Genomic DNA, 27,368 nt, shown 5'->3' on the forward strand with positions numbered 1-27,368 from the left:
CTCTGAGCTATTTATTCACACCAACAAACTTGGCTTCCCGACATTGTAGCAGAACACAGAATCTGAGCTTTTACTTTACTTTATATTAGAGCGTGAACAAAAGGCTTTTCTTCCTGTCTCATTGTTTGCAGATAGCCTGTCGCCTCCCGTCAATGTGACCATCAAAGAGGTGAAAGCAAACTTTGCTGTGGTGGCATGGGACATCCCCGAGGGAGACCCCGTCATTGGCTTTGCCATCACACAGCAGGTGAGTAACAGATTGTGTAGGAGACATCAGTGGACAAAACACAACAAGGTTAAGAAGATACGGATTTACAAAAAGACGCCAAGGTGTATTAACAGTCTAAACAGGCAAATAATTTAACTTCATTCACCTCATTTTACATCCACACATACAGTTCCACAGCCAGGGGATGTACAGCAGAGCCTCTGTCTGTAAAACAACAGTTAGGACAATAATGTTTATTATACATGCACTTACAGTGTTTCAATAACGCACTTGCTTGTTTTTGTAAGGAACAGTTTGGGAATTTGAGGACTTACATGATCAATTATTCATAGAATTAGAAATGAAAAGGTTCTGTAGCATTGTTCTCTTGCTCTATTAAATATGAGACTGGAGCCACATGGTTGTTTGGGTGAATGTTTGTGCTGGCAGTCTGCAGAGATCTACAGTGCTTTCTAAAAACCTTTGCACACAAGTGTTAATGTATTTTATTGGGATTTTGTGTAGCAAACCAACACACAGTAAAGTGTTTTGAGAAGTTGAGTGAAAATAAAATACGAATTTCTGAGCAGTGTGGTGTACATTTATCTTAAACTCCCATTACTATTTTCTAGAGCTACATTTGGACTCTACTAGCTTTGCAGAGCTAGAGAGGGCAATAATTGCAAAACAGCTCAATCTTAGTCAGACTGACTATATTGACTTACAGTCATGGCCAAAAGTATTGAGAATGACACAAATATTATATTTTCACATGATCTGCTGCCCTCTGGTTTTCATGTGTGTATGTCAGATGTTGTCATCACATACAGAAATACAATTGCAATCATATTATGAGTAACAAAAGCTTTTAATGACAGTTAGAATGAGTTAATGCAGCAAGTCAATATTTGCAGTGTTGACCCCTCTTCTTCAGGACCTCTGCAATTCTCCCTGGCATGCTCTCAATCAATTTCTGGTCCAAATCCTGACTGATAGCAGTCCATTCTTGCACAATCAATGCTTGCATTTTGTCAGAATTCCTAGGTTTTCGTTTGTCCACCCGTCTCTTGATGATTGACCACAAGTTTTCAATGGGATTAAGATCAGGGGAGTTTCCAGGCCATGGACCCAAAATCTCTATGTTTTGTTCCCTGAGCCAGTTAGATATCACCTTTGCTTTATGGCAAGGTGCTCCATCTTGCTGGAAAAGGCATTGTTCATCACCAAACTGCTCTTGGACTGTTGGGAGACGTTGCTCTCGGAGGACATTCTGGTACCATTCTTTATTCATGGCTGTGTTTTTAGGTAAGACTGTGAGAGAGCCGACTCCCTTGGCTGAGAAGCAATCCCACACATGAATGGTTTCAGGATGCTTTACAGTTGGCATGAGACAAGACTGGTGGTAGCGCTCACCTCGTCTTCTCCAAACAAGCTGTTTTCCAGATGTCCCAAACAATCGGAAAGGGGATTCATCAGAGAAAATGACTTTACCCCAGTCCTCAGCAGTCCACTCCCTGTACCTTTTGCAGAATATCAGTCTGTCCCTGATGTTTTTCCTGGAGACAAGTGGCTTCTTTGCTGCCCTCCTTGAGATCAGGCCTTGCTCCAAGAGTCTCCGCCTCACAGTGCGTGCAGATGCACTCACACCTGCCTGCTGCCATTCCTGAGCAAGCTCTGCACTGCTGGTAGCCCGATCCCGCAGCTGAAACACTTTTAAGAGACGGTACTGGCGCTTGCTGGTCTTTCTTGGGTGCCCTGGAGCCTTTTTGGCAACAATGGAACCTCTCTCCTTGAAGTTCTTGATGATGCGATAGATTGTTGACTGAGGTGAAATCTTTCTAGCTGCGATTTTCTTTCCTGTTAGGCCATTTTTGTGCAGTGCAATGATGACTGCACGTGTTTCTTTCGAGGTAACCATGGTTCACAGAAGAGAAACAATGATGCCAAGCACCAGCCTCTTTTTAAAGTGTCCAGTGGTGTCATTCTTACTTAATCATGACAGATTGATCTCCAGCCCTGTCCTCATCACCACCCACACCTGTGTTAATGAAGCAATCACTGAAACAATGTTAGCTGGTCCTTTTAAGGCAGGGCTGCAATGAAGTTGAAATGTGTTTTGGGGGATAAAGTTCATGTTCTAGGCAAATATTGACTTTGCAATTAATTGCTGTTACACTGATCACTCTTTATAACATTCTGGAGTATATGCAAATTGCCGTTATAAAAACTGAAGCAGTAGACTTTGTAAATATTAACATTTGAATCATTCTCAAAACATTTGGCCATGACTGTATATTGCTTTATAAAATAACCCTGCTTTAAATTTTTGCACAACTTCCTCCCTGACCCATCTGCTTCCCTGGTCTCCATGTTGCTGTTTGTTCACAAATGCTCTCTAAGAAACCTCTAAACCTTGACAGTAACCCTGCAATTATACTGAGGTTAAATCCCATGGGTGGACTCTGTTCCGAAGTTTTGCTTTTTAACATAACTTTCCAACTATGTGTAACGATGCTATCTCCTGCTTCCGTGACTGACAACTGAGTTCAGTTCACAGTATGTATTCAGGGTTAAGACAAGAGTGCTAGTGAGCATTTATCACGTTTCACAGTATCTTAAGATACTTAAGAAATGAGGTGGAACTCATTTTCTCCTAAAGGGATTTATTTTTGATAGGTGAGTGCTTCCACATGCTGGAGATTGGGTTAAACACAGTCTATACTCCTTTTTCTTCTAAACAAACAGTGTTACTGATAATCATTCAGCCTTTTTCAGGGGCTAAAATAAATGACCCTCTGCATCATATCAGATTTAAACTTCTGGTAAGTAAATGGTTACGGATTACAAATTAGAAACTGTAAGAAACTGATCAGTCTAAGGCAAACTCAGTTTCATTTTGGGCCATATCAAAAATTTTAATGTTTTTAAAAGGTCGGTTGCACCAGAATGTATTGATAAAACCCATTAAACTGGTAAAATATGAATAAATAGCTGTCCCTCCAGGATTTTGATAATTTTTCAATCAAAATCACAGATTTTGTGGTTCTAAATTAGAAATATTTGCAAGGAATTTTTACAATATTTGTGCTAATGTATGATATTAAATGTGATTTTTTTCATTACTCTGGTTATAACTTGATATGAAGGAAGGCTGAGGCAGCAATCACTTAAACCCACTATTTGTTTTTACCAATGGGTTTGACAGGTGTGGGCGAAGAGATTGATAGAATTAGCAACAGTCATAATATTAAAAGTTGTTTTTTTCATTATTACTGACTAAATGTTTTGAAATTAAAGGCTAGACTTAAATTTTTGAATGGTGAGATTATGCTACTGCATTTAAAGTTGACTATGTTTTAAGGCTATGTACACCCCACACATGTCAACAAAGTTGGCTACGTCTGAATACTAGAGAGATCAAACCATCAAGGAGCTTTCATTCATGCTGTCTGGAAAACTCGATGGTGCCACTTTGATCAGTTGCAGAGATCCTTTTGCTTCCAGTTTATCCATTTTGCAAATGAGACAACTCTGCGTTTGCCAAGATTCAAAGATAGAAGGATGTGTAATCCAATAAAAATTTCACAAAAGCCCTCCTGGTACTCAGTGGTGACAGCGGCATGCCCTGGCTTTCCCTCTACCTTTAAAAGGCAAATTTTTTGTGTGTGCTTTCAAGTCTTTGTTTCATCAGTCAACCCCCATGTTGTTTTCTGCTTCAACAGAAGAAAGACGTGCGCATGCTGCGGTTCATCCAGGAAGTCAACACCACCACGCGCACCTGTGCATTATGGGACTTGGAGGAGGAGACAGACTACATTGTGCACGTCCAGTCCGTCAGCATGTCCGGGACGAGCCCGCTGAGCGAACCGCTGCGCTTCCGAACCCCAAGGGAGGCCGAGACACAGGCCTCTAAGAGTAAATAGCCACATGCAAATACACTCACTTGTTTAGTCATTTACAGCTAGAAGGATGGAGGAAAGCTCTTCTGCTCATTTTTTAGGGCATAAGTACAAAGGGGACTTGGCCTTTTGACAACACAGTGACAGATTTAGCCTAAAAATCCAAAAGAAATCAATAGACACACAAAGCATGAAATGAAATTTCACAACAGACTGCTCCATCTCTCCCCTACTGACTACAGCTACGGAGCAAAACGCCCGACAGGGGAAGCATACTTCACTGTTTATTGATGTTTTTCCGCAAGAGCCACTCTGTGTGCACCCTGCACAGCACCACTGTAAACCAAAATGAGAAAAGGCATTTATCAGACAGACGAAGGAGGTAGTAAGGAAGCTGTAAGGGGTGGAGAATCGATGTGCTTTTGGCTGAGCCATTGCTCCATCTATTCCCCCTCTCATTTACACTCTTCTCTCATGTGAGCTGCCGCGATGCTCCGCACTGTTTGGAGCCAGAGGGAGTCTGAACTTCTGCTGAGGCTGTAAGTGGGCTGCCAGAAAACATGTAGAACATAAAAACAATCAGTGATAAACACTGAAGAGATGTGCCGGCGACCACCAAGACCTAATTAATACTGAATTCGTTGTCTGAATGTTATTTATGCAGCAGGGAAGAGTTTAGTGAGATCAATCACCGCGCAAAACACAAGCAAACACTTTTTAATTGGATCTTTTTACAATTTCATGTAATTACATGTTGTTGCTTTTGTTACTCCAAACACTAAATAGTTCACATAAATGAACAGAAATTTTGTTGTTTTTTTTTAGCACACACATAAAAACAATTTTAACACGGATGGTAATTAATTTTTAAATGGCGCAACTGTAAAAGTGATTTATTTAGATCTGTTAACTTTTAATGAACATATAGCACTCCACGGGAATCGAAGAAGCATATTTAAAACATCAGAACATATTATTCATAATATGTCTTAAAATTTCACATATAAAGACGTCATACAAAAAGAAACTAAATGTGACTTTGTCAAAGTCATTGAGCACTTGGGTTGACGTGACACTTAAATCTCAAACTGAATTCCAGTACCATGAACAGGGCATAAGCAAACTAAGCAGCCGCTTAGGGCCCCAGGGCCACTAAGGGGCCACAGCGGAGCTGATGTGTTTTTTTTGTTTGTTTTTACAATAATATATGTTTTATTATGCATGTAGAAATTATTATTTTATTGATAAAAAGAAAAAAATTATTTGCTCTTGGGAGCCCCTGGTGGCCACGGTAGGTACCGCTGGTAACATGAGCTGCCGTGCAGAGCGCATCCAAACGTCCAAAGCTCCGGTCAGAAGAAAAGTAAGCAAAACAATGTCTCAAAAAAGGACTTATCCTTCAGGGAGGGAGAAAAGAAAGAGGGAGAATAGAAAAAAGCCAAGATAAAGTTTGTTTTAATGTGCCTTGGTAATGTCATGTAATGTAAAAAAGTTGTAAAGCTGCTGCTAATAGAAAATTATCTTGATAGCGACCTGGAACTGTTCAGTTCAACAGCCAAACATTTATGCTAGGGTCTTTATGTTTGTGTGAAACTGAGTTTTAACTTTAAATGAGTTGATTCTCATGGTTGGCGGCTCTGTATATTTCTGAGGTATATTTGGCTTCAAAACGCCGTGTTTGATAACAATAATTAAAACTTCTCAATGTTTGACATTGTCTAGCAAAATGTTTTTACGTCAGGCTACATAGCTGCTACATCAATGAACTTCTCTATAGTAGTTGGGGATTTGTTGTTTGCTGCTGAACATAATCATTTTGTGGCTAAAACAAACATTATTTTTACATCAACTAAGTTATGTGAAACTTCTATTAAAATCATTTGAAGGCTCAGAATCAGTCCAGTACCAATCCACATTCTCAAGGGAGAAAGACTCACCTGGTATAAATTATGTTTTTAGCTATTGAAGTTACGCTTAAGAGAAATTTACTTAATCAAAGAATGTCGGCTGCACCGATGGCAGTTTTCTGGCCGATCCCTGGTCACCGATTTTTATAAAGCCTGACCAGCCGATTTTGATTTTGGCTGATATGAATTTTTTTTGTCTGAAATGTCTCTAAATATAGCAAGGAAGTCGCTGAGTTGCCAACAGTGGGGTGAATATTGTTAACTGCAAACGTTCAGACCTGACCTGGTGGGTCAGTCTGTCAGTCAAACCTCTCACTGTAGAGCAGACGAGGACAGAGGCTGATTTTTAAACCTTTGCTGATGACGATAAGATTAGGGGTCAGCTTCACATGTAAGTATCAGCCAATCACAATCCCCCAAAATTAAGGGAATTGACACAAATCAACTGGTCAATAAATCAGTTGGCCAATAAATGTATCCTATATTATACATGTATATAATATAAACAGCACTGCCAGAGATGCAATAAGTTTATAGCAGGTGTGTGAATGATCTAGTCCACATTGTTAGCAGATCTATAGGGCCCCGAAATCAAATTTCTCTTAGGGCCCCATGGAGTCTTGGGCCAGCCCTGACCATGAATAATGCTCAATGATCTATAATATTTCAATACTGTTGAAACATATTTAGGAGGAACTATACTCTTCTAAAGAAGATTTTTTTAAAAATCATAATCGATAATGGTAAAACATTACTGGCAAAATAAATTAGTAACTAACTCAGAAGCCTTGCAAAAGCAACATTATTAAATTACATATCTAAACATAATAAAAAAATATATCAATATAATCTTTAAAAAGTTATAAAAAGATATGTTTGAAGTACTTTAAAAGATTATAAGAGAAGCAAATAAAGCACATATAAAGTAAAGAGCGAAGCCCTGTGGAAACCCATCTTTAGTGGTAATATAGAGAAATAATGTGGATAGGAAACTGTTTAGCCCAGCAGAGTCAAACTTGGTGACTTTTTGTCATAAATTAAATGACTTCCTTATATGTACTCATCCATCGGTCAAACGTTTGAACTATTAGCAAATACTGTTGCAGTACAATACAATTACAGTGAAAGAAAACAAAGAAATATGCACTTGTCTAAAAATATTGAAAACCTGCTTTCAGGATTAAGTTAAATTTTCACCAAACTAGACTGTCTCTTCAGGTTATCGCTGCTAAAACAAATGAAGTGTTTCGATGCGCACACCGAGCCCCTGTTCACTGGGAAATGAAAAAGATTTCCTCTTCCGCACCTTTTCCTATCATCAAAGATTGAACATCCTCAGAGACCACCTCTTCACGGTTTGGCACAGTACCAGTCGTCCTCTTTTTCATCCGCAGTGCTTTTTCAAGGATGTCTGTTTAATTAACTCGACTGGGTTAGAACAGAGGAACATTTTGCTGTGGCAGATGAGCAGCTTTTCTCTGAGTAAACATCTTGTAATTCAATTCACAGGAAATTCTTGCTACAGTAGCATTCAAAGCGATGCTTGTTTTACAAATGACTGAGACGCAGATCAAACTCAACTCGGTTCCAACACAAATGTGAGTAGGAGAAGAAATGTTTAAATGCAAAAACTCAAAATAAAAAGCAGTTAAAGGACTGTTAGGTTTGTAGATTTATAGTAAATATAAGAAGTCCACACTCCCTTGTTAGGATGACAGATATTTGGAGGGCAAAAATTAAACTATGATCAATTATTTCAAAACATTTTCTACCCTTTGATGTCATTTTCCCACTCTGGCTTCGCAAAGGTTCTCAAATCTATCGGATTTTGAACACGTCTCTTGTCAGCAACCTTCATAAGATTTAGTCCTGAACTTTGACCTGGCTATTCAAAACCTCTCATGTATCCGCTCTTTTGTTAATTCTGGCACGTTTGGTAATTGTGTCCAAGAGTTTAAGTTTGGTGTGATGAGACAGTAACACATTGTTCCACAAGGTTTAAAAGACTTAGGTCGGATCTGGAGGTTTTTTCGTGGGGAAGAACAGACTTCAGTCCTCCTTAGGCCAGACTTAAGTAGGACACATGGGACACTGGGGTGCATGGTGAACACAACCAGTACCAACCAGAACCTGTGTAGCTTTTGATCTCTTGGCAGCCTCCACAAATAATTTCAGCCTCACCTTTTCACCAGAATATAGAGAAATATCCAGTTTTGGTAAAGCCATAGCTGTGTGATATTCTCTCTAATTATTTATTGTGCCATGTCTGTATACTACTGTGGATTTTTAATGCTCCTCTCCTCACTAATAACACATATTAAATATTTTATAATTATATATTATGTAAATATTTGTTTTTAATTGAAAAATACTTGATATACCACATTAAAATTAGGAAAAGTCTGATTTTTTTTTTTAAATCACAAAAACCTCGAAAGGTACACGTTTTATAATAAAAACTGTTGCACTAACATGTCTCAGAATAATCTTATTTTGTTTCTTTTACATTTACAACACCTCCTTTTGCAACATTTCTATAGATCACTCAGAGATATGTTTAATACTGGAACAGATTTAAGAAGATGAAAAGCAATAGTGCTGTAAATCTGACATGAAAAGAGGAGTTTGTTAGCAGACAGTGGTGCAGTCTGCAGAATGGGAGCAGATCTCACTGCAGCTGTTGTCTAGACATGCTGGGTGAACATCCTGAGGAATAAAAAGAGGTTTTCACGGTTCTCTTTCAGCTGCTCAGCCTTACTGTTCTCCCATGTCACACTGCTCCGAGAATAAGGAGCAAAGGATGAGCCTGAAATGCCAGATTACTCCCCTTTTTTTCACCATGGGATTGAGATACACAAGATCAAAAGAACAAAAAACTGGGTTGAAAAGAAGCCAACATAACATGTACTCAATGCAAAACGATGTGGCAATGAGTTAAGAGAAAGACAGGAATATTGCTCAAATCAGATGCTACATGTGGATAATGCACAGACTGCAAACAAGGCTGATTGGTCTCCTTGGATTTAATAAATGTGAAGCTTCTCTCTGTTGTACTGCGTTAAGAAAATACAAAACATGATGGAATAGAGCTTTTCCTTTGTCACAAAGGACTTCCATCACTTTATAACGGCTCAAAGACTTTGCCTTCATAAATGTCTTCAGATGTTTGCCACTTAAACGTCTCTCAGCTCATCTGCATTAGAGACGAATTAGCAAAATTGCCAACACACAAAAAAAGAGAAATCACTCGGGGATTTAAGCTTAAATTCTGCTGTACAAACAATTTTTATTTATCATGAAAACAAGAAGGTAAGAATTTACTAATTGTATCTTGAGCAAAACTAAAACAGGTTAAAAATAACTTCAAACAGTGATTTGAAGTTCAAAGTTGAATTTTAACTTTGTTTTTTTACATTTTATCATTTTGCAACCCTCAAACATCTGTGCATTTTATTAAGATTTTAATTGAAAGATCGCTATATTGCTTCCTCCCTGCCTTGCACATCTAGAAACCTGAAGGCTAGATTTGTTGAATACATAACTAACTAATCCACACAAATATTCTCCAAAGCTTTCACATAAATGCAGAGTCAGGAAAGTCAAAGTGATTATAAGTTTTCTTGTGATTATTTTTGCTTCACTTTCAAGTATTAACCGGTTTCATTTTCTTCTACAAGTAGGATTACCATAAGGGGGAAAAAACATCTGCTGTGACCTTCAAACAAATAATTGTTTCCAAAAATGTTAGCCATTTCTTTAAAAGGATATTGATTGCCATTCAAGACTGATATATAAAAATATATATTAAAAAAAAGCCCCAACAGCAAACAGGCTTCTGTCAGGTGTTCCAGGCGACCAGTCAGTCCAGTTTGGTCAGCTAGCTGAAAGCATCAGGGGCCCTGGGCTGTTGTGAGACTAATCGATTGATAGAACTGCTTGTTGCTAAAAGCCACTGGAGCATGGGGATCCTGCACACGGGGCGCACCAAATGTCACCCGCTGCTGTTGGATGGAACAGGATGGAAAGCTCTGTGTGTCGCAGTAAACTTCAGGTCACACAACAGTGCATGGCAAAAGGCTTTTGTCACTGAATTTGTGTGTAAATCAGTAGAAAATCCTCATTGTTTTAAGCCTGTGCTATATTCCGCTGCCATTAAAGAAGAGAACAGAAGGCGATTTACTGAACGCCAGAAACATTTTTGGAAAAAGTCAACTACAAAATCTTTATAAAAGAAACTGTAATTTTCTCACATATTTTGCAAAAATGTTCAAAAAGCCTTCTTGAGTACAAATACAGGTCTTGAACAGGAGCTGTCTGGAAAAAGTCTGTCAGTGAAACCCCAATTGGACTAAATGACAGTCGAGCAGTTCAGTGTCGACGGCGGCTCTACAGCAGCGTGCTGTGACACTTTTTGAAGCTTCAGAGAGAGAAAACTCTTGGAAAAATCCCTGCAGAGAACAGGAGCTTGAAGACAAGAAATACCACTCTGAATAGTTTATGAGAAGCTGGCAGGCTCAATGAGAGTGACTAAAGCTTCTCTATACTAATAGGCTAAAGAACATGAATCTTAAGAGTTTTGTTAATCTATATCACTCCTCTGTATATTTTAGAATAATGTGAACTGAAATATTGGTTTTCATTGATGTTCTGAAGTTTTAAATGTGACAAAATACCGGAAATACGATTAAAACATCCAACTTAAAATGTTATCAGATCTGTACTTAATCGTAACCTTTTGTTTCAGCATTCGAAATAATGATACTACAGTCATGGTTTTCAAGAGAAAAAAAACATGAAATGACGAAGTTGCCATGAATTAAAAAAAAAATTAAATGAAAAGAATTTCGTCTTTGTTTTGCAATATTTGTAGAAAATTTCAAAACTTTTCCTGACGTCCAGTTTTTCCCAACAAAGAACAGTGGTCAACATAATGCAAGACATTCACACACTCTTGATTACACAGACAAAACCTGTCTGTTTTTACACTCACATTATTTCACTTTTCTACTTCAAGAATCTTAACATTTTTTCTCACATCATTCTAAATTATATAGAGTGAAATTTATTGTGACCAACATCTGTAATATCACAATTATCTATATTATTAAACAAATTCATCAACACCCATGATTATTCTGAACTCTCCCTCTCATTACTAATTTAATAAGTCTTGACTTTTTAAAGTACATGATAGGCAGACCCTGGGGATAACAATGGTGGTGCCTCAAGATGTATAGAAAATTCATTATAGTGAAGGGAATATTAATGAATATGTCAAAAATAAAAGAAGACTTAGAGTTACTTTTGTTCTAGACACAAATAAGATGACCTTGGCTCTTTTAATGAATAGAGTACCTAAAGAAAATCTTCTAAGTTATTAAAATGATTAATGAGAAATCCCCGTTTGTTACTGTAGGAAATCAATTTTAGTTTGTATAGCCAGTGACCTTCTCCCTCTTGACCTTTCCAGACGAAGTGACCATGGAGGAGGTGGGTCAGGCGACTCAGCTGAGGGCTGGAGAGCTCATCATCATTGTGGTCGTACTCATCATGTGGGCAGGTGAGAACAGGCTTATTTAACAACCCAAATCAACCATCACTGCTTCCTAAAAAAAAAAAATGGAACAACAGGCACTCTACTTGTTTTCTCCCTTCAGGTGTGATTGCCCTCTTCTGTCGTCAATATGACATAATCAAAGACAACGAGCCCAACAACAACAAGGACAAAGCCAAAAACTCCTCAGAGTGCAGCACTCCTGAACACCCGACGGGGGGGCTGCTGCGCAGTAAGGTATAACCCACCCCTCTGCTCCCTCTCCTCTCCCTGGGTGCCTCCCCTCTCAGCGACGCTGGCCAGGTGAATGGTCCCGGCCACTTCTCGACTTATTTTCCACCGACACGTCATTAGCTTTCATTCGGTATCATCCGAGCATCAGCGCATCGCTGCTCAAACATGGTGGCATTTTGTGCATGACTGCAGCATTCTGCTTCAACAGGACTCGAGTCATGATTTCTAATACTGTAACAAAGTGTTGAGTCATACATCATTTCCAAAGAGTCAGACTTTCTTGTAATATTTTTTGTGCATAAGCAACCAAAAAAAAAACAGAAATATCCTCAGATTGTTTGGGGAACTGCTGATGAATATGACTTTAAAATTTTAACATTGATCAACTGTGCTTAAATACATTTGAGTAAGAAATAACTTACTGAAATGTAAATGCAAAAAATCCGTCTGGAGCAATTCCTTCCTCTCCGTCAAACAGTATTTATTTTAAATTCAATAAAGTAAGGAGAATCCAAAACCCCAGTGGTCTGATAAACTAATCAGAAGAAGGCCATATTGTGCTACACAGCCAATTGTGAGGATGGTTTCTACATTATTATTACATTGGTGAAAGTACAGAGAGACCAAGAAGGTAAATGATCTATCCTGGAAGATGAAAAACTAGAACTGTTCTCACATAACGGCTTCAAAAATATATCCCAATTCCACAAAATTGCATTCTCAAGAGACATTAAACAATACTTCAAGTTAAATCATTTTTAAAATCTACATAATATATGAATTAACCAAAATAGGATAATTCATACAAGAGACACTTTTAACCTTTTGCTTTTAAGCAGAGAATGGCATAAAACTAAAAATCTCAGATCTCAGGTATTTTGGCCACTAAAACCAGTTGTGAGAAAGTCTGGCTTCTTGAAAGCAAAACATGCAGATTTTAGCTGCGATATTAAACCTTAGCACTGTCCTGCTTGGAACATTGCAGAGCCCCATATCACACTCATCTGTGCAGAAAACTACTGATCCAAGCAAATTCTCAGAGGCATTCTCATGCTCATTAAAGTTTATTTTTTTATCGAGTCTTTACGTGTCTTTTTTTCCCCTCCAACAGTTCCCCAAGAACAACAACAACAGGTTGCCATCTGTCAACATCATTGAGGTGTGACTGCCGTTAAGTCTTTTCTTTACTCAGAAGACTTCATGCAAACAACGAGCCCCTTTTAGGTCTATCAGCTGTCAGGATGACGCTGGGACAGAGGGACTCTAGGCGTGCAGGCGCCGCTTTCTCTTCAACACCGGTTCTGGTGTGGAGGTGAAGCTGCAGGGACTCCAGAGGACGTGGCAGAATGAGGCTGAGTTCGGCCTCATTTTCTAGGAGAGCAGAAAGACTGCAGGAAGAGTTCAGCAGCAGGTCTGTGCTCAGTGACAGTACATTGGGTTCACGGTTATTAGTGGTGTGGAGAGACTGCAGACGAACCAACTCCAGGGACCAAGGCTGATCAAACAGAGCCAGAAACCGTTACCGGAAGAATTTGTACTTAACTTTTCTGGGTGGTACTTTAAACTTCTTTTAACGCTTATTTCCTCATGGGCTTACCCAGTATGTTTGATGTTTTGGTATCTGTTTGGGCTTTTTCAGTAAATCTCGAAGTGCAGAGACTCTTTGCTGTTCTGGTACATTTGTATTCCCCCCTCAGGGAATCCAGACTTCAGCCGGGTAACAAAAGAGCCATTTCCAGTACAGGCTGCAATGTCACCAGAGCAGCTTTAGAGGGATCAGTCGGCTAAAATCACTCACTGTTATTAACTCATATATACGGCATAGTTCTCCAAGTCTGGCCTGTAATTTCTCTCGTCTTTTTTATTATAGACTTCTAAAATGTAACATTCCTCTCCCTCAACGAGCCCTTTAGTACCTCCTGGTGTCTTTCTTTTTGAGCGTGATGGATTTCACGTCATTTTTGTGAACAGCAGAACTCCCCTAATGGAGTTCATTCATCTAATTAATTAACTATAAATGGGGCTGGACTCTACGGATGTCTGAGGAGAATAGATCCCTTCAATCAGCAATAACAGCCCCTCAGAGGAAACGAAGGAAGTCAGGACTTAAACTCTGGATCCTCTGACACAGGAAAACTGTCAGCATGTCATAGATGAACAAACTGGACGTTCAAGTATGCTGGAATAAACCCTGGGTATCATTTTTAAGTGATCCTCAAAAAACCCTTTTCAGCTCTGTTGAAAAAAATAAATAAATAAATAAAAATATTTCTCTTGGCAAGCATGGAAAAAAATATTTTTTAAATCGGGCCCAACTGGGGGACCCTGAGACTTCTTTACAGCATCCTGAACAGATGTCGAGACAGAAGGGCTTCTTTCAAGACTTTTTGAATTATTATTAACATGCGTTTAAAGTCCATGGTAATGAGAATAGCTATTGTGGTAAGCGCATACATGATGTATTTGAGGGCTGATTTACACTCAGTAGTACTGCCTTAACAATAATTGTATCCCATAACTTATAAGATGTTTGGCTTTGTATCTCACTTTTGTGGCATTATATTTACCTCTCACCCAGTATTTAAATGTTTGTGCAAAGTGAAGGGAAACGTAACATGTGGTTTGAAGGAGTTGGCAAGTATCTGATATGTAAATATATTTTAAATGTCTTATTTAGTACAGTCAGTTTAGAGAGGCTTTGTGGAATAAGGCTGATGTAAATGTCTCAATTTGTAGGGAAGCTAGGAGTTCACATTTTTGTCAAAACTGTTCAGTTTTATGGAAAGCATTTTTCAAAAAGACAAAACAAAGACTTCAACTACTCTTATGAATTTTTATTATGTCATTATGCCTTTTATGTTCAAAAGGAGGAGTTGGTAGGAGCGAGTACTGAAAAAGAAAAAGCTCTGGCTTGTATAAATCAGAAAATGGGCTGCAAATAGTCCAAAACATGCCAAACACTGATGCCCCTTCAGTCTTGAGCACAAAGAAAAAGGAGGAAGTAAATGGAGATCAGTGAAGGTTACAGTTGAGTGGAGTGGACAGAACGATGACTAATTTAATGGCAGGCTTTTATCACCGTTATCCGGCTCTCACTCTTGCATCTTTGGCACAGCTCTTAGAAAAAAATTAGAAAAAGTCCAAGACCGTGCTCCTCCAGTGAGCAGAGGCCGATGTCAGAGTGTGATTTTAAAGTCAGGCTCGTTGGGACTTTCCATCTAATTAAACTCATTTAGCGTTAGTCAAACTTCTCGGTGCTCTGCAGCCACATCAGCACTTCACAGCAAACTTAACACGACTCAAAGCTCATTTACACAATAACAGACACTCGGATGCTTACTTTGACTTATTTACCAGCATTATTTATTATTATCACCAATATACCACGACTACTTACAGAAAGTCTCAACCTTTTTAAAGGAGCACATTTCCTATAAATGCGGTCAACATCAGTGTACATCTTAACCTTTTGTGTAAATATTAAAATTCTATTTACTGAATTTGATGGATGTCGTAAGAAATGCTTTTTTGAAATTGTCCAACTTTGCGTAAAGTTACAAGGTGGAAGGTTTTTGCAGACGAATCTTTGTTACACCATCCTGTTTTAAGACAAACTTCCTTAAATATAGAAAAATAAAATCAATTTAATTTCCCCTGTCAATCCTGATGAATCATCATGACTAATTCAAAACAACAATTTTCCTCTTTCTTCATGTTGAGATGCATTTTCCCAGACTCGAGACTAAAATTATTCACTTTTACGCCAGTGGACAAGCTATATTAAAGAGGAAATGACAAAAGATGGAAAGAAGGAAAAGTGAATTGATAGTGGGGAAAATGGGTTGATGGATGAACGGTTCTACTGGACTTCTAATGCTGGTTGTAAGTCTTAATTTACAAATATTTTTCAATTTTATTTTTCTTGTTGAACCTGGAATATTCCTCAAATAAAATTCCAGCATGAAATTTACATGAGGTCAATTTGTAAAGTCGAACCACATATGCAGTGTCCAGAAACAGGAAATTAATAGAAATGGGAAAACATTTCCCATTTCTATTAATGGACTGGTGGGTGAAAGCAACTTTTAAAGGAGATGGGGAACGGTCTGAAAATACAGACTTTTCTACACTCTGGAAAATTCAGACTTGCATTTCTAGAATTTTCAGTAATTTTATCCTAAATTTAAGGCACAAATACAAAAGTTCATGATGAGCGTATGGCAAGTATTTCTTCAGCAAGGAAGATTTAATTTTAAAACAAGCAAAAAAAGACAAAAAGGTGAAAAGACAGATCATGGAGAAATGCATGAATAGACAGACAAGACTATATATTAAATCTTTAAATGACACGATAAAGTTTCCAGACTGTGGAGGAAACTTTCTGAAATGAATCATAGAAACATACCAAGAGACATCCCAACTCAGAGTCAATGGGTTGGTAAAAAGAATTCTGTCATTAAAGTTATAAGTCCCGTTTGGGGCTTTTCTTTCCCCAATGATAACTTTTCACCATTGTTAGCATGCCTGTTTGAAACGTACTATATTAGACAATGCTTGTGAACTGACACTACTAAATTTGGATGCCAGCTTTGACCCACTGATCTTACTAACCTGGCAATTTAAGGCAAAAAAACCAACACATTTCTAGTTGAATCGAACTAAACTACTTTACCGCTTTACTGATTTTTTTTTTCATTTGATGTAATTGTGGACCGCCCCACAAATAACTCAAAAGATCCTCCATTTTTAAGCAGATTGTGAATATGTCAAGAATTTATAGCGCACACATTTCTGTTCCTTAACCACTCCACAAATGGTAACGACTGTAAGAAAACAACATTCCAACCGAGCACTTTGGGGGTCAAACCACAGGTTTAGTTTCAGTGTGGCATTCGATAAGTGTACTGAACTGTATTTAAAATGTGTTTGGTAACGGTAGAAGACTGTGATGAAAAACCTTGTCAAAAATGACAGTGGATTTTGTCCCATGGGTTGTGTTTGTTTTTTTGTTTTTTTAAACAGGAATGAGAATCAAAAGCATGTTTTAGAAAAAAAAATGAACTGCTTTATTAGTGCTTTCATATTTATGATCATTGTACAGCGGTTATGAGGGCTAGCATGGTTGAACTATTATGCACAATCTTTACACTTCAGTTATGAAGACAATGGTGTATGCTTACTTGTAAATGCTTAAATGAAATAAAATTCTAATATTTTCCAATCAAAAAAAGTTTTTAATGGGCTCTTAATTTGGTGCACACAATCTTTCTGGGTAAGAAAGTCAAGACTGTGACTCACTTTCTTTTTTTTTTTTTTTAAAGGTAAACAGGTTTACAAAACTTTGATTAAAACGAAAGATTTCCTCTGAACTAGGAGAGTAATTAAATCTTTAAGAAAATCATCCAATATCAGAACCCCCAGCAACCTGATTTCTGGCTCATCAAGTTACAGAAAAGTCAGCAACTTGTAATAGAAAAGGTAAGTAAACTTCTGAAATCAATTTCTCAACATTGGAACCAGACTGAGCTTCAAAATAACACAATTCTTAGTATTAAGTATATTTTTCCCCTGTTTTTGGATACCCTAAACACAGCTATGCAACTGTATGGCATGCCAGATCAACAACAACTCTTCTGCTGCAGTGATCCTGCTCATCAACAGGGAAGGAAATACACTGCTGTATTGTAAATAGCTGCACAAGTCTCGACTTAAACAGCATAGATTATTCAGTGCAGGACACCCATACTGATAAGATTCACACGTCAAATCTGTCAGCATCCACCTGCAGAGCGCTCAGATACTATTGTAGGAGGAGAATTCAGAATGAAGCTGACAATCACACAAAGGCAGAGCTGCTACATGAACTCAACAGGCCAAACATCATTACTGGTCTCCCTGCCAAACAAAACCACAGCCCCCTGATTAATCCTTTAAATCTATAGCAACAGATGAAGAGTATTAAACTATGGTTGTTTCATTTCTAGTAAAAAAGAAAATATATATATATATATATATACACAACACATATATGTAGGTCCACCTATTTCCTGGAAACACACGAAATAAATCTTTACCATGAATAACATCCAAATCTCTTACAACATGCGTTAATATAAGAAAGTACATGCAAAATATTAAGAAAAACAAAGGCAACGTTTAAAGCCAACACACAAGATTACATGCAACAAAATCAAGAAAGAAAACAGTGCCAACATTGATATAGTCTAATAAAATACAATACAGATTTATAAAGCGTAGAGCAAATACAGCGTGGTTATTCTTTAAGTAAACATTCAAGGATAGGGGCTTCTTTCGAAAATTTTGGGGACTTTGGAGAAGCGCTTGTGGTGAGTATTATTCTGTGCCTGCCATTCACTCAAGGTCATGGTTGGTGTTTCGTTCCCAAAGCGTTTCTGGTAATTTCTGAAAAACAGCAGCATCTTAAATTGTCTATTACTGAGAAAATGTACGTAAAGTCACTGCAATATCGTATCTAGGCGGAAGTTTTTATAGGCAACTCAACAGGTTTTTAAAAGTGACGGTGGACAACATAGAAACTACAGGTCTATCTATTTGGGTTCTTGTCCATCTTCTAAGTTTTCTTAGTAATGCGGCACAACCTCAAACCACAGATCAATCCGGTGTATTTTAAGCAAAAGATGTGCATACCTGCATGTGAGGTCCGAGGGGTGCTGCCACTGAGAGCCATTAGAGCCCGTCTGACCGGCAACATGCGTCATCAAGTCCAGAAGTTCAGTCATGGGTCCTTCAGAACAAAAAGGCTTTTTGCAGATCATGAATTATAGTGCTGTTATGTGTGTTGTTTGACAGACTAAAATGTTTCAGATTGTCAACCAATTTCTATTTCATAGACAACCTGAGAAAATACAAAATAGTGCCTAAATTATGAATTTTATTCATTAACTGAAAAACATGATCAAACTACCTGTGGAAAAAAATTTCTCTGCTCTACTTGTTAAAATGTGGATTAACTGAATAACCAAACTTTTTGGGAAGCTCAGTACATTTCCACTAGCCCATAAACAGATTGGAAAAAAAGTTATACTAATCTATCAGCCGGGAGGGGACTTCAGAACCATTTCCATGGCTTTAATTTTACACAAATGGAGAAAGCATAAAACAGTGTTAAATTTAAAAAATAAAATAAAAAAACAAGTGCCTGACCAACCAAACTGACTTCAAGAATCAATTACCTATGTCAAATTATTGTTGCGGTTAGTACTTGTATAAATTTCTTTCCTACTGCTGGTTCCATGAAAATAATTTTTCAGTACTTTTTAATCATAATTTGTATTATTATTGCAATAAGTACCATGTTAGCTCCATATTGTCCTTGTTAATCTCATTTTCTTCCACCAGTGGGAACAACACAGATAAATGAATAGCTCCATAAAACTGGTAAATGTGAAAATGGTCCTGCGGAGGAAACACCATAACATGTAAGAATATTGGCTCAGGTTACATTAAGTGCAAACTGAGATCTTTTAATACCTTATGGAATGAAATTTAAGACCATCACAGCACATTGACAGAAACATTCATATTATCACAACAACTGATGTGCTCTGTTCCTGAAAACATTTGATATTTTACTGTAGATAAACATTTATCCTGAGTTGAACATTGCTAAAGCAGTAAGAGCTCTAGTAAAGCAGAAAGCAGATGTCTTTTTCACCAATGCAGACAACTAGGAGGTCTGAAACAGAATTTCTTCCCTTCTCTGGGAATAGTTTCTTACCTTGAGCTCTACCTGGATTTTCAGTCATGTGGCTTTTGACAGAAAATATGTACTGATTTTTATGATGTTCCCATTCCATAGTGTTGTCAAGGATTTTGGGTCTAAAAAACAGAAATACATGTACATGAAAGAAGTCACAGCTCCCCCTAGAGGTCAGTTTAGACACTGAACTACCTGTGACCCCTTCCACGCTTGACAGTTTTATCCCTCTTTTTGTCTGCAGAGCTTGTTTTCTGTTCTGGTTGGGTAGAGGATGCTGGTTTGCAGGTCCCCTCACTCTGACCTGGAACCACCACTTTTGATTTCACCTTAATGGAGAGCAAAGATCATTAGAGTGAATACTACAGAATGAACGGAACTGATCTTTATATACTAGAACAGCTGAGGCAACGTACCTGCACCTGTAAAGGCAATGTGGTTTCATATAAAGTGTCCACAGTGTAGTCTCCAGAGTTGTAGGTCTGGGATATGTTTACAGGCATCTTAAGAGCTTCTGACAGCCCACTCTTCTGCTCTACTTCAGCAGATGGCTGGCATACAGAGGACTCAAATATTGGCTGTCCAATATTAAAAACCTCATCTTCTCCCTCTAAAAAGCTTCCATCACACTTAACAGGTCCCAGCAGTGGTCCACTCACAGTCTCGCTACTGTCCTTAATTAAAAAAGAAAAATGCGGACCACATGTTGAAGCTTGCTCGTGCCCCAGCTGCTCTGGTGGATGTTCTGTCTTGCATTCTTCTGAATGCAAGATAGAGGAAACGTATCCTCTGTCATCCTCCACAAGTCCAGCGTCAGGTTTTTCCTCCTTAATGGTTGGTTCTACCATCTCCAGTTTTGGTGGATTGAGGCATAAGATGTCATCAACGTCATTGTCAAACACAGGTGAGATGTTTTTGACGATCTTCTCAGTCTTCTCTACCTCCTTTTTGGAGCACCGACACTGAACATGCTCCAAATCCAGCCGAGAGCTCACCGTTTCTTTAGTTTCTCTCCCAGCTGGAGTCTCTTCTTTAAGCACAGGGTACGGTGCTGCAAAGGGGGATAGTGAATTGTTCCTTGCAAGAGGGCTAGAGTAGTCCATAAAGCAGCCAAGGTCTGGGGACAGAGCATTGGAACTACACTGCTTTTTACATGGACTGTTGTAGTCATTGATCGTGCCACTATCCCCCAGTTTCCTTTTTTTCCCAGAGTCATTAACTATTTTAATTTTTAAGTTGACAAAAGGATTAGAAGGCTCCATTGGGGAACGAGGACCTTTATGTTGGTCACACATGACCATCCGGGAACAGACAGAAAGAGGCTTCAGGTGGTTCGTATTTGGTGGATTTTGGCGACTGAATATTGTGTTTGCATTTGATTCATTGTCCATGTCTGTTAAGAAAAGGAAAATACATTAAATGTCTAGTTTTCTTCAACATCATACAAAAAAAAAAAAACTGTATCAAAGATGCACAGAGTGTCAAATCAAATTCATGCCAGGCTATATTAGCACAGAAGGACACAACGTACCCTCTCTCTCCCAGGGCCAACAATACAGCTCAATTATTCTGACTTATGCCATTTGGTCCTGCAGTGAGTCAACACAACCACTTTCTCTATCAACTGAAATCTGTTTACAGCCTTTGTATTTCCTACCAAATAAAACATTTCCCTCACATTACCGGAGTACCTCAAGAGAGATATTTGTCAAACTTACTTATTTGGAAGGAATCAACCTAAAACAGAAAAAAAATTACACTGCATTGCTCCTGATTTCTAAATTCCCCTACCAGGTGAAGCACCAAATACAATAAAAATAAAAGTTTGGCTTATTTTGGATGTCTGTAAGATAAATATTGAGCAGGCCTTTCATTTATCCATTTAATCTGTCTGCAATAAAAGGGCATATAGCTCTTAGCATTTAGTTGTGTTTGTTTTTTTAAATAAGATTAAGGAAACTCTTTCCATTAACATGAAAATATCAGGAGAGGCTACACACTGATTTGCAAAGGAACTTTATTTACTATAGTTGTATCCAAATTGCTTTACTGATAAATGCTTTGTTATTAAAGTATTTTGTTTTTCCCACTTCAGGATGACTTGTGGGATAAAAAGGCTCCCCAACATAAAAAAAGTTCTTCTTATTTCAAATAAAACAGAACAAAGAATAATTAAATTTGACATTAAGAGACTTTGTTCATGGTCACAGAATTAACTGGACTCATTTCTTCAGCTATATTCATGAAATATACACAGGAAATAGTACTGTAGCAGCATAATGATACCTAAAGAGCCATTAGCTGATCTCTCAGATACCTTGTGTAGTGTTTGTAATGAAGCTTCTTTAATTTTCTATAATTCGTAACACACAGCCTAATGCAATTTACATATCCATATTCATATTCAAATAGACATTTAAAAGAAAATGTTGCAAATTGTAAGGTTAACAAAATTTTTAAAAAGGACCATCAACGCTTGGGGATCTATTAAAAAATTTATTTAAAAAAAGACTGAAATATTATAAGAACGTTTTGCATTTTGGAAACAAAGAATGTAGAAATCAAATTATACAAAACTACAGCGAAGGCTGTAAGATTCCCTTTTTTTTTGCTAATCCCCACACAAACTTCTAATAAACAGAATTTGCAAAATTTTTCTAAAAGAAAGTTAAATAAAGGGAAAAAATGAGTAAAGTATAAAAAATATTGAAATTTAGACGCTTAAAAGTAGCAGGTAAATTTAGTATCTGAGCGGATTTGAAACAAAACACCACGAACTGCTATAAGTTCTAAAAACAGATATTTTCACTGAAGGTATATTAAAATTAAGACAAGCGCAGTTTTATTGAAGACAACAAAGGGTTTTTTTTAGGCTCCCACCTTAAGGTGAAAAGTTCCCTCCATAAAACAAGATCGTTTCTTCGCTAATAATAGCTGAAATCGTGAAACAATTCAGGTGAAAAAGCAAACAAAACTTTATTTTCAAAATCTGTACATGTGCAAAGCCCATTCCATTTTATCTCACGCAGATAAAGGAAATTGTAACTAAATGCTATTTATCCCCTGTGCCAAAAATCCCTCTTGGCGGTTATTTTTGAACTAGCATCAGTTTCTAGCATAGCTTCAGCTACAGAAGCTAACTTACGTTGTCGTCTTTAAAAAAAAAATTCTAAAGACTCAGCTGGAAAATTACGATTGAGCTGAACTGGAAAAGACGAACATTGAAGTGTAACACCTCTGGTATGAAATTAACTTACCTTTTTTATTGTTATTTTTGGAAAACCAACCAGACAAAAGTGCGAGCTACTGCTCAGCTCTGCCCGCGCCTGTTAGCTTTCTGACACTGACACGAGCACAGGTGTTCAGATGAAAATGATCACGCGAAGGTTAAAGGTTACAGGTTACACCATTTTGTTTTGTTTTGTTGTGTTTTTTTTTTTTCTTTTTCTTGTTATTTATACAGTCTACATTTATTATCGTTATGCTTCTCATTATAATTATTTTTTGCTGTTTAAAGTTAAATCATAAAAAAAAACTCTTGCCAATGCCACTAAGACAGACAGAATATAAAAAAAGAAATCAGAAGTATACACACATTTACACAGTAGGCTATTTGGTAGCGGCCTTTAAACTGTATGATTAGTTTGAAATGTTTTACGTATCCACAAGCTTCTCCTAATAGTTTGCTGTAATTCATGCCAATTCCTGACAGAACTGGTGTAACTGGACAAATTCTCAGTGTTTTGCAAATGTATTTTTAAAAAAATCACATTTGCATAATTGTTCACAGCTTTTGCCCAACACTTTGTTGATCACTAACAAAGTATTGTTAAGTTCCACTGATCACCAACATAACATTTAGTTTTGGGTCAATTCTTGCATGGCAGTTAGATTACAGCCCATCTTACAGTCAGAGATCTCCAAGTGAGACATCAAAAGTCAGAGATGAACTTTCATTAAGGCTTTCCTGAAAGCTTTATTAAAGCTATCAGGAAAAAGATTCAATACAAACTGCAAAGCTGAGTGAAAGCAAAATCTAATCAAAGCTTATGATAAACACTACTATTTCCTGTAAATGCCCTCCTATCTGATCTCTAACTACTGCAGACGTTATGTAAACATTATCACATTTTGGCGTGGTTCTGCTGTTGTGCAATTTTTACCCTGTCTGAGATAGAAGACACCTACAATACACAGTTTTACATCTTCTTTCTACATAATAAAATATGTGTTCATAACAAGACCCTCCCTCCATGATCAATTCAAATTAAACATTGAGTGGCCAAACTACTATAAATTTCATGTCCCTATTGTTACTTTTCACTAGTCTACATTCAGCATGCACACCAACTCTGAAACCTACCCCCACAAACACCCAGACTGTAAAAAAAAAAAAAAGAAGAAAAGAAATCACATGATTCCTGCACCTCTTACGGTAACTGAGCTCAATTCCCAGAATCATAACCATCTTCCAGTGAATACTGTATATGTTGCTATGGGAACAGTTGGTAAACAAAGTTTTCACAGGAGGGACTTCACTTTGTTCCCCGTCATAATGACCTATAGTAACTCCTGTGTTTGGGTATTTTCCATTCTCTGCTTAAGAACAAGTGAAAAGCCTTTCCATCATCCTAGATGGTTTTCTGCTCCAGGTTTCTGATTGGTTCAAACTGATCACACCACACATAGCTTTTTAATAGCATCAGCAAACTCAAGTGTCAACAGCATTTTACAGTAGAATCAATCTATACTAGAAACCTAGTCAGCATCCACTATTATAATTTGTGATTCTGAATTGGAGCAGTTGGTTTATTTAGGTACTGGTTATGCATTCCTATATGCCAAACAAGTACAACCACACAAATAGTTGCACTCTGGGTGTCATGTTACGAGGTGATGTGATGTATTAAAGCAAAAAAAACAACTATTTCCTTTTAGTTTCAGCACTCTCTCGTCACCCTGCTCCTTCATCCTCACTGGCTGAATACAATCATCCGACATTTAAACCCCGCCCAAACATCCACAGCCCTTACATCAAGACACCTTTTTTGTTTCAAGCTGATATTTATTGTCTTTTTTAAAGGAAGTTACACATAGATAGAGAAACAAGCAAGCATGATTATGTGAGGCACAAAGAGCAATCCGAGCAAGTGATCACAATAGAATAAAATTACATAGATTTAAAACTGCAAATGCTACTGCATGATTTGTGCAGGATTATATAAGGCACAAAGAGCAAACCAAGCAAGTAATCACAATAGAATAAAACTGCATAGATTTAAAAACAGAAATGCTACTGTGAAGTTTAAGGTTATACAATACACTTGTATTTATAATAATTTATACTATATACTTCACATTAATGCTGATATTTTATTATAGTTATATCAGTATCATATTAATAGATCAATATCAGTATTGACTTTATAATATATGCTGATCAGGCATAACATTATGACCAGATCAAGGTATATAGATAGTATTATTCTAGCTTCCACAGCGATATGTCTTACTCCTGAGCATGTGTGTGTGTGAGACAGTTGCGGGGGTAGAATGGGTTTAATGAGGTCTAGGTTGAAATGTTTTGCTAATGGCTCTCAGAGTGCACGCTCTGGTGCAGCAAAGAGGCTTCCACAGCCTCAATAAAGAAGTCAGACAAGTTCTTTCTCAAATATAGACCACATAAAACCACAGAATAAAATTTTGCTGAACAGATCAGAGCCTCAAATATGTTGAAAGTAATAAATTATGTAACCATCCCCCTCAACAGTCCCAAACACAATCAAGCTGTTACAGGAAATAAGACTGATACAATATATGGATGGAAATTCCTTTAAATGGCTTTTCTCCGTCTCCGCTTCTTATCTAGACACCAGGTGTTGGATCAGGTTTCATTTTCACCGTTAGGTAACGTCCTCCACACTGGCTGCCCTTGCTTTTCCTAAACAATGGAAATAGAGCTTTGTTCAGAGTCTTCAGATGAGGTAAAAAAACAAATAGTTTTTTGAGTCAACATAAAAAAAGACATACCTGCACATTTTGTAGCACAGAAAAGCAAGACCTGCCAGCACAAGTATAACTATGACTGTGACTCCAACTGCAATCCAAATCTTTGAATGTCCACCTATTAACAAACAGCATTATAGGGTTAACCACCATAAAAAAAGAAAACATTTCTTTTTAGCCTGATACAGTGCTTGAAGAAATGCTATTTTCTGATAATATTCTTACTCTGCAGCATAAAAAAATTACATTCTTTATAAAAAAAAAAAAATACATTAGTTCTGACAGATTAATCAAACCTTACCCCTAACATGAGTAAAAATTAAGTAATACGGTGTGATACATTTTCAGCCACCAAATAACAAACTCACAACTAAACTGTTGATCTTTTTTCTTGGCTTGGTAAGTTTTACAGGTCTAGCTAAATTAAAAATATATATTTTCTATTCATTGATCAATATACATGGATTAGTACCTTCTTTTCCATGGTTGAAGTCTTTGTCAGAACAGGTTACTGTAAAAACAAAGGATCCACTTCATTAAAATTACTGAATGAATAAAAATCATTTTATTTTTGATAAATGGGGGAAAGTATTAACAGAGTGAGGGATACCCTTGCAGATGGTTCTGAATTCATCTTTTGCTCCAGTATTCTGAGGGAAACACATAACAGAGATAAATATTATCAGCACACACTTTTAATTTAGACATTATCTGAATGTAAACTAAAGTTCTTGAACGAAAAGCATGCTGCATTGTCTTCCAATTTGAGTAAAGCTTACCTTTGAAACAGTGCTAACAATGCCCTCGAGACATTTTGAGGTATGTAGAGCGTAGATGCTGCCACTCAACACTGGAGGAATTTGTCCCGAGTTGTCAGCAATTGTGAAGTTCTAAAATCAAAAAGTATAAAAAAATATATATACATGTTTATATATTCTATATATATACACAATATTATCAAATGATAATATTGAACATGTTAGTTAATCAATGAAATTTTTTTCATTGATTTTTTAGTAAACAACAGTAATAACAGCAGAGGGAGAACAGGTAATTTGAGCAGGAAGTTCAAATGTTGAAATTTTACTAGTCATAACTTACAGTTCCGTTAATCCAAGAAAAATCCCAGTTAGACATATCCATGTTAGGCGTACCAGGGTCTGGAGAGATGGTGTAAGTTGTCTTGTCACCATTATGGCTGACAGTGCAGGTTAACTTGCCAGCACTGATGACCTGGTGAACCAAACCTGCGAACAAACAAACAAAAAAAAAAAGAAAAGAAAAATCTTTTTATAGTGTTGTTACATTATGGCTGGTAGGAATCAACACAATACCAAGGCTTTTAGGGTTTGTTAATCTGCAAAAGCAACAAAATGTCAGAGCAGAGCAGCAGTTCTCCATTAAAGAACAGGCAGCAGTGCAACAGCATTTGGACTCTTAAGAATCCTTGAACAACAATCAGATGTTCAAGGATACAACTGATTGTGATTCAAAGGGTGCAAATTAGTAGGAAGCTCCTTTAAAGGTGGACAGTGAGATTTCCTGAAACCGCATAACAAAAAAAAATGCTGACATGTTAGCTGGAATAAAAACTGTGTATTGAAATACTGATGATCATATCTTTCAAATCTTTAACACACTTGTTGACCCCTTGTTAGCAAACATGCTGCACTGTTTCTAAAATAAAGTGCAAAAACCCCTGTAATAAAATCAGTTTACTGCTGCTCTTGGCAGTTAGCTTTGTCACTTTGCAAGTTTCATTTGGAAGAGGAGAATGGTTAAAGTTTTGTTTCATGTTATTACTGAATCCAACTTCAAACTT

The 27,368-nt window shown here is 37.3% G+C and overlaps 2 protein-coding genes across 5 annotated transcripts in view; one reads left to right on the forward strand and one right to left on the reverse strand.

Annotated features, from left to right (window-relative positions):
* The window catches only part of fndc5a (fibronectin type III domain containing 5a), a 33,334-nt gene extending 16,899 nt beyond the window's left edge, over positions 1 to 16,435 (forward strand). The window contains exons 2-6 of one of the 2 annotated variants that reach the window (XR_003593392.1): positions 132 to 247; positions 3,931 to 4,123; positions 11,485 to 11,574; positions 11,672 to 11,871; positions 12,914 to 16,435. Coding sequence is in view for 1 of the 2 variants with exons in the window: in XM_028001106.1 (XP_027856907.1) it covers positions 132 to 247; positions 3,931 to 4,123; positions 11,485 to 11,574; positions 11,672 to 11,805; positions 12,914 to 12,967 (587 nt within the window). In the remaining variant the exon portion in view is untranslated. The remainder of the gene's footprint in view (positions 1 to 131; positions 248 to 3,930; positions 4,124 to 11,484; positions 11,575 to 11,671; positions 11,872 to 12,913) is intronic. The other variant, XM_028001106.1, reaches the window with a different exon arrangement.
* On the reverse strand, positions 89 to 22,927 carry kop (askopos). Of its 3 annotated transcripts, XM_028001104.1 has the most exons (7): positions 22,799 to 22,927; positions 19,957 to 20,935; positions 19,736 to 19,869; positions 19,562 to 19,662; positions 18,472 to 18,568; positions 375 to 433; positions 89 to 228 (listed from the first exon to the last, which is right to left on the reverse strand). In XM_028001104.1, exons 2-6 carry the CDS (start codon positions 20,929 to 20,931, stop codon positions 376 to 378), a joined length of 1,365 nt encoding a protein of 454 aa, XP_027856905.1. In that variant the 5' UTR covers positions 20,932 to 20,935; positions 22,799 to 22,927; the 3' UTR covers positions 89 to 228; position 375. The 3 variants fall into 3 exon arrangements, with proteins under 3 accessions (XP_027856905.1, XP_027856904.1, XP_027856906.1); XM_028001103.1 differs by lacking the exons at positions 89 to 228; positions 375 to 433 and adding an exon at positions 17,105 to 18,225; XM_028001105.1 differs by lacking the exons at positions 89 to 228; positions 375 to 433; positions 18,472 to 18,568 and adding an exon at positions 19,138 to 19,239.
* Positions 22,928 to 27,368: the final 4,441 nt, after the last annotated feature.

The sequence above is a fragment of the Xiphophorus couchianus genome, chromosome 19 (assembly GCF_001444195.1).
Source record: "Xiphophorus couchianus chromosome 19, X_couchianus-1.0, whole genome shotgun sequence".
Taxonomy (NCBI): Eukaryota; Metazoa; Chordata; class Actinopteri; order Cyprinodontiformes; family Poeciliidae; genus Xiphophorus; species Xiphophorus couchianus.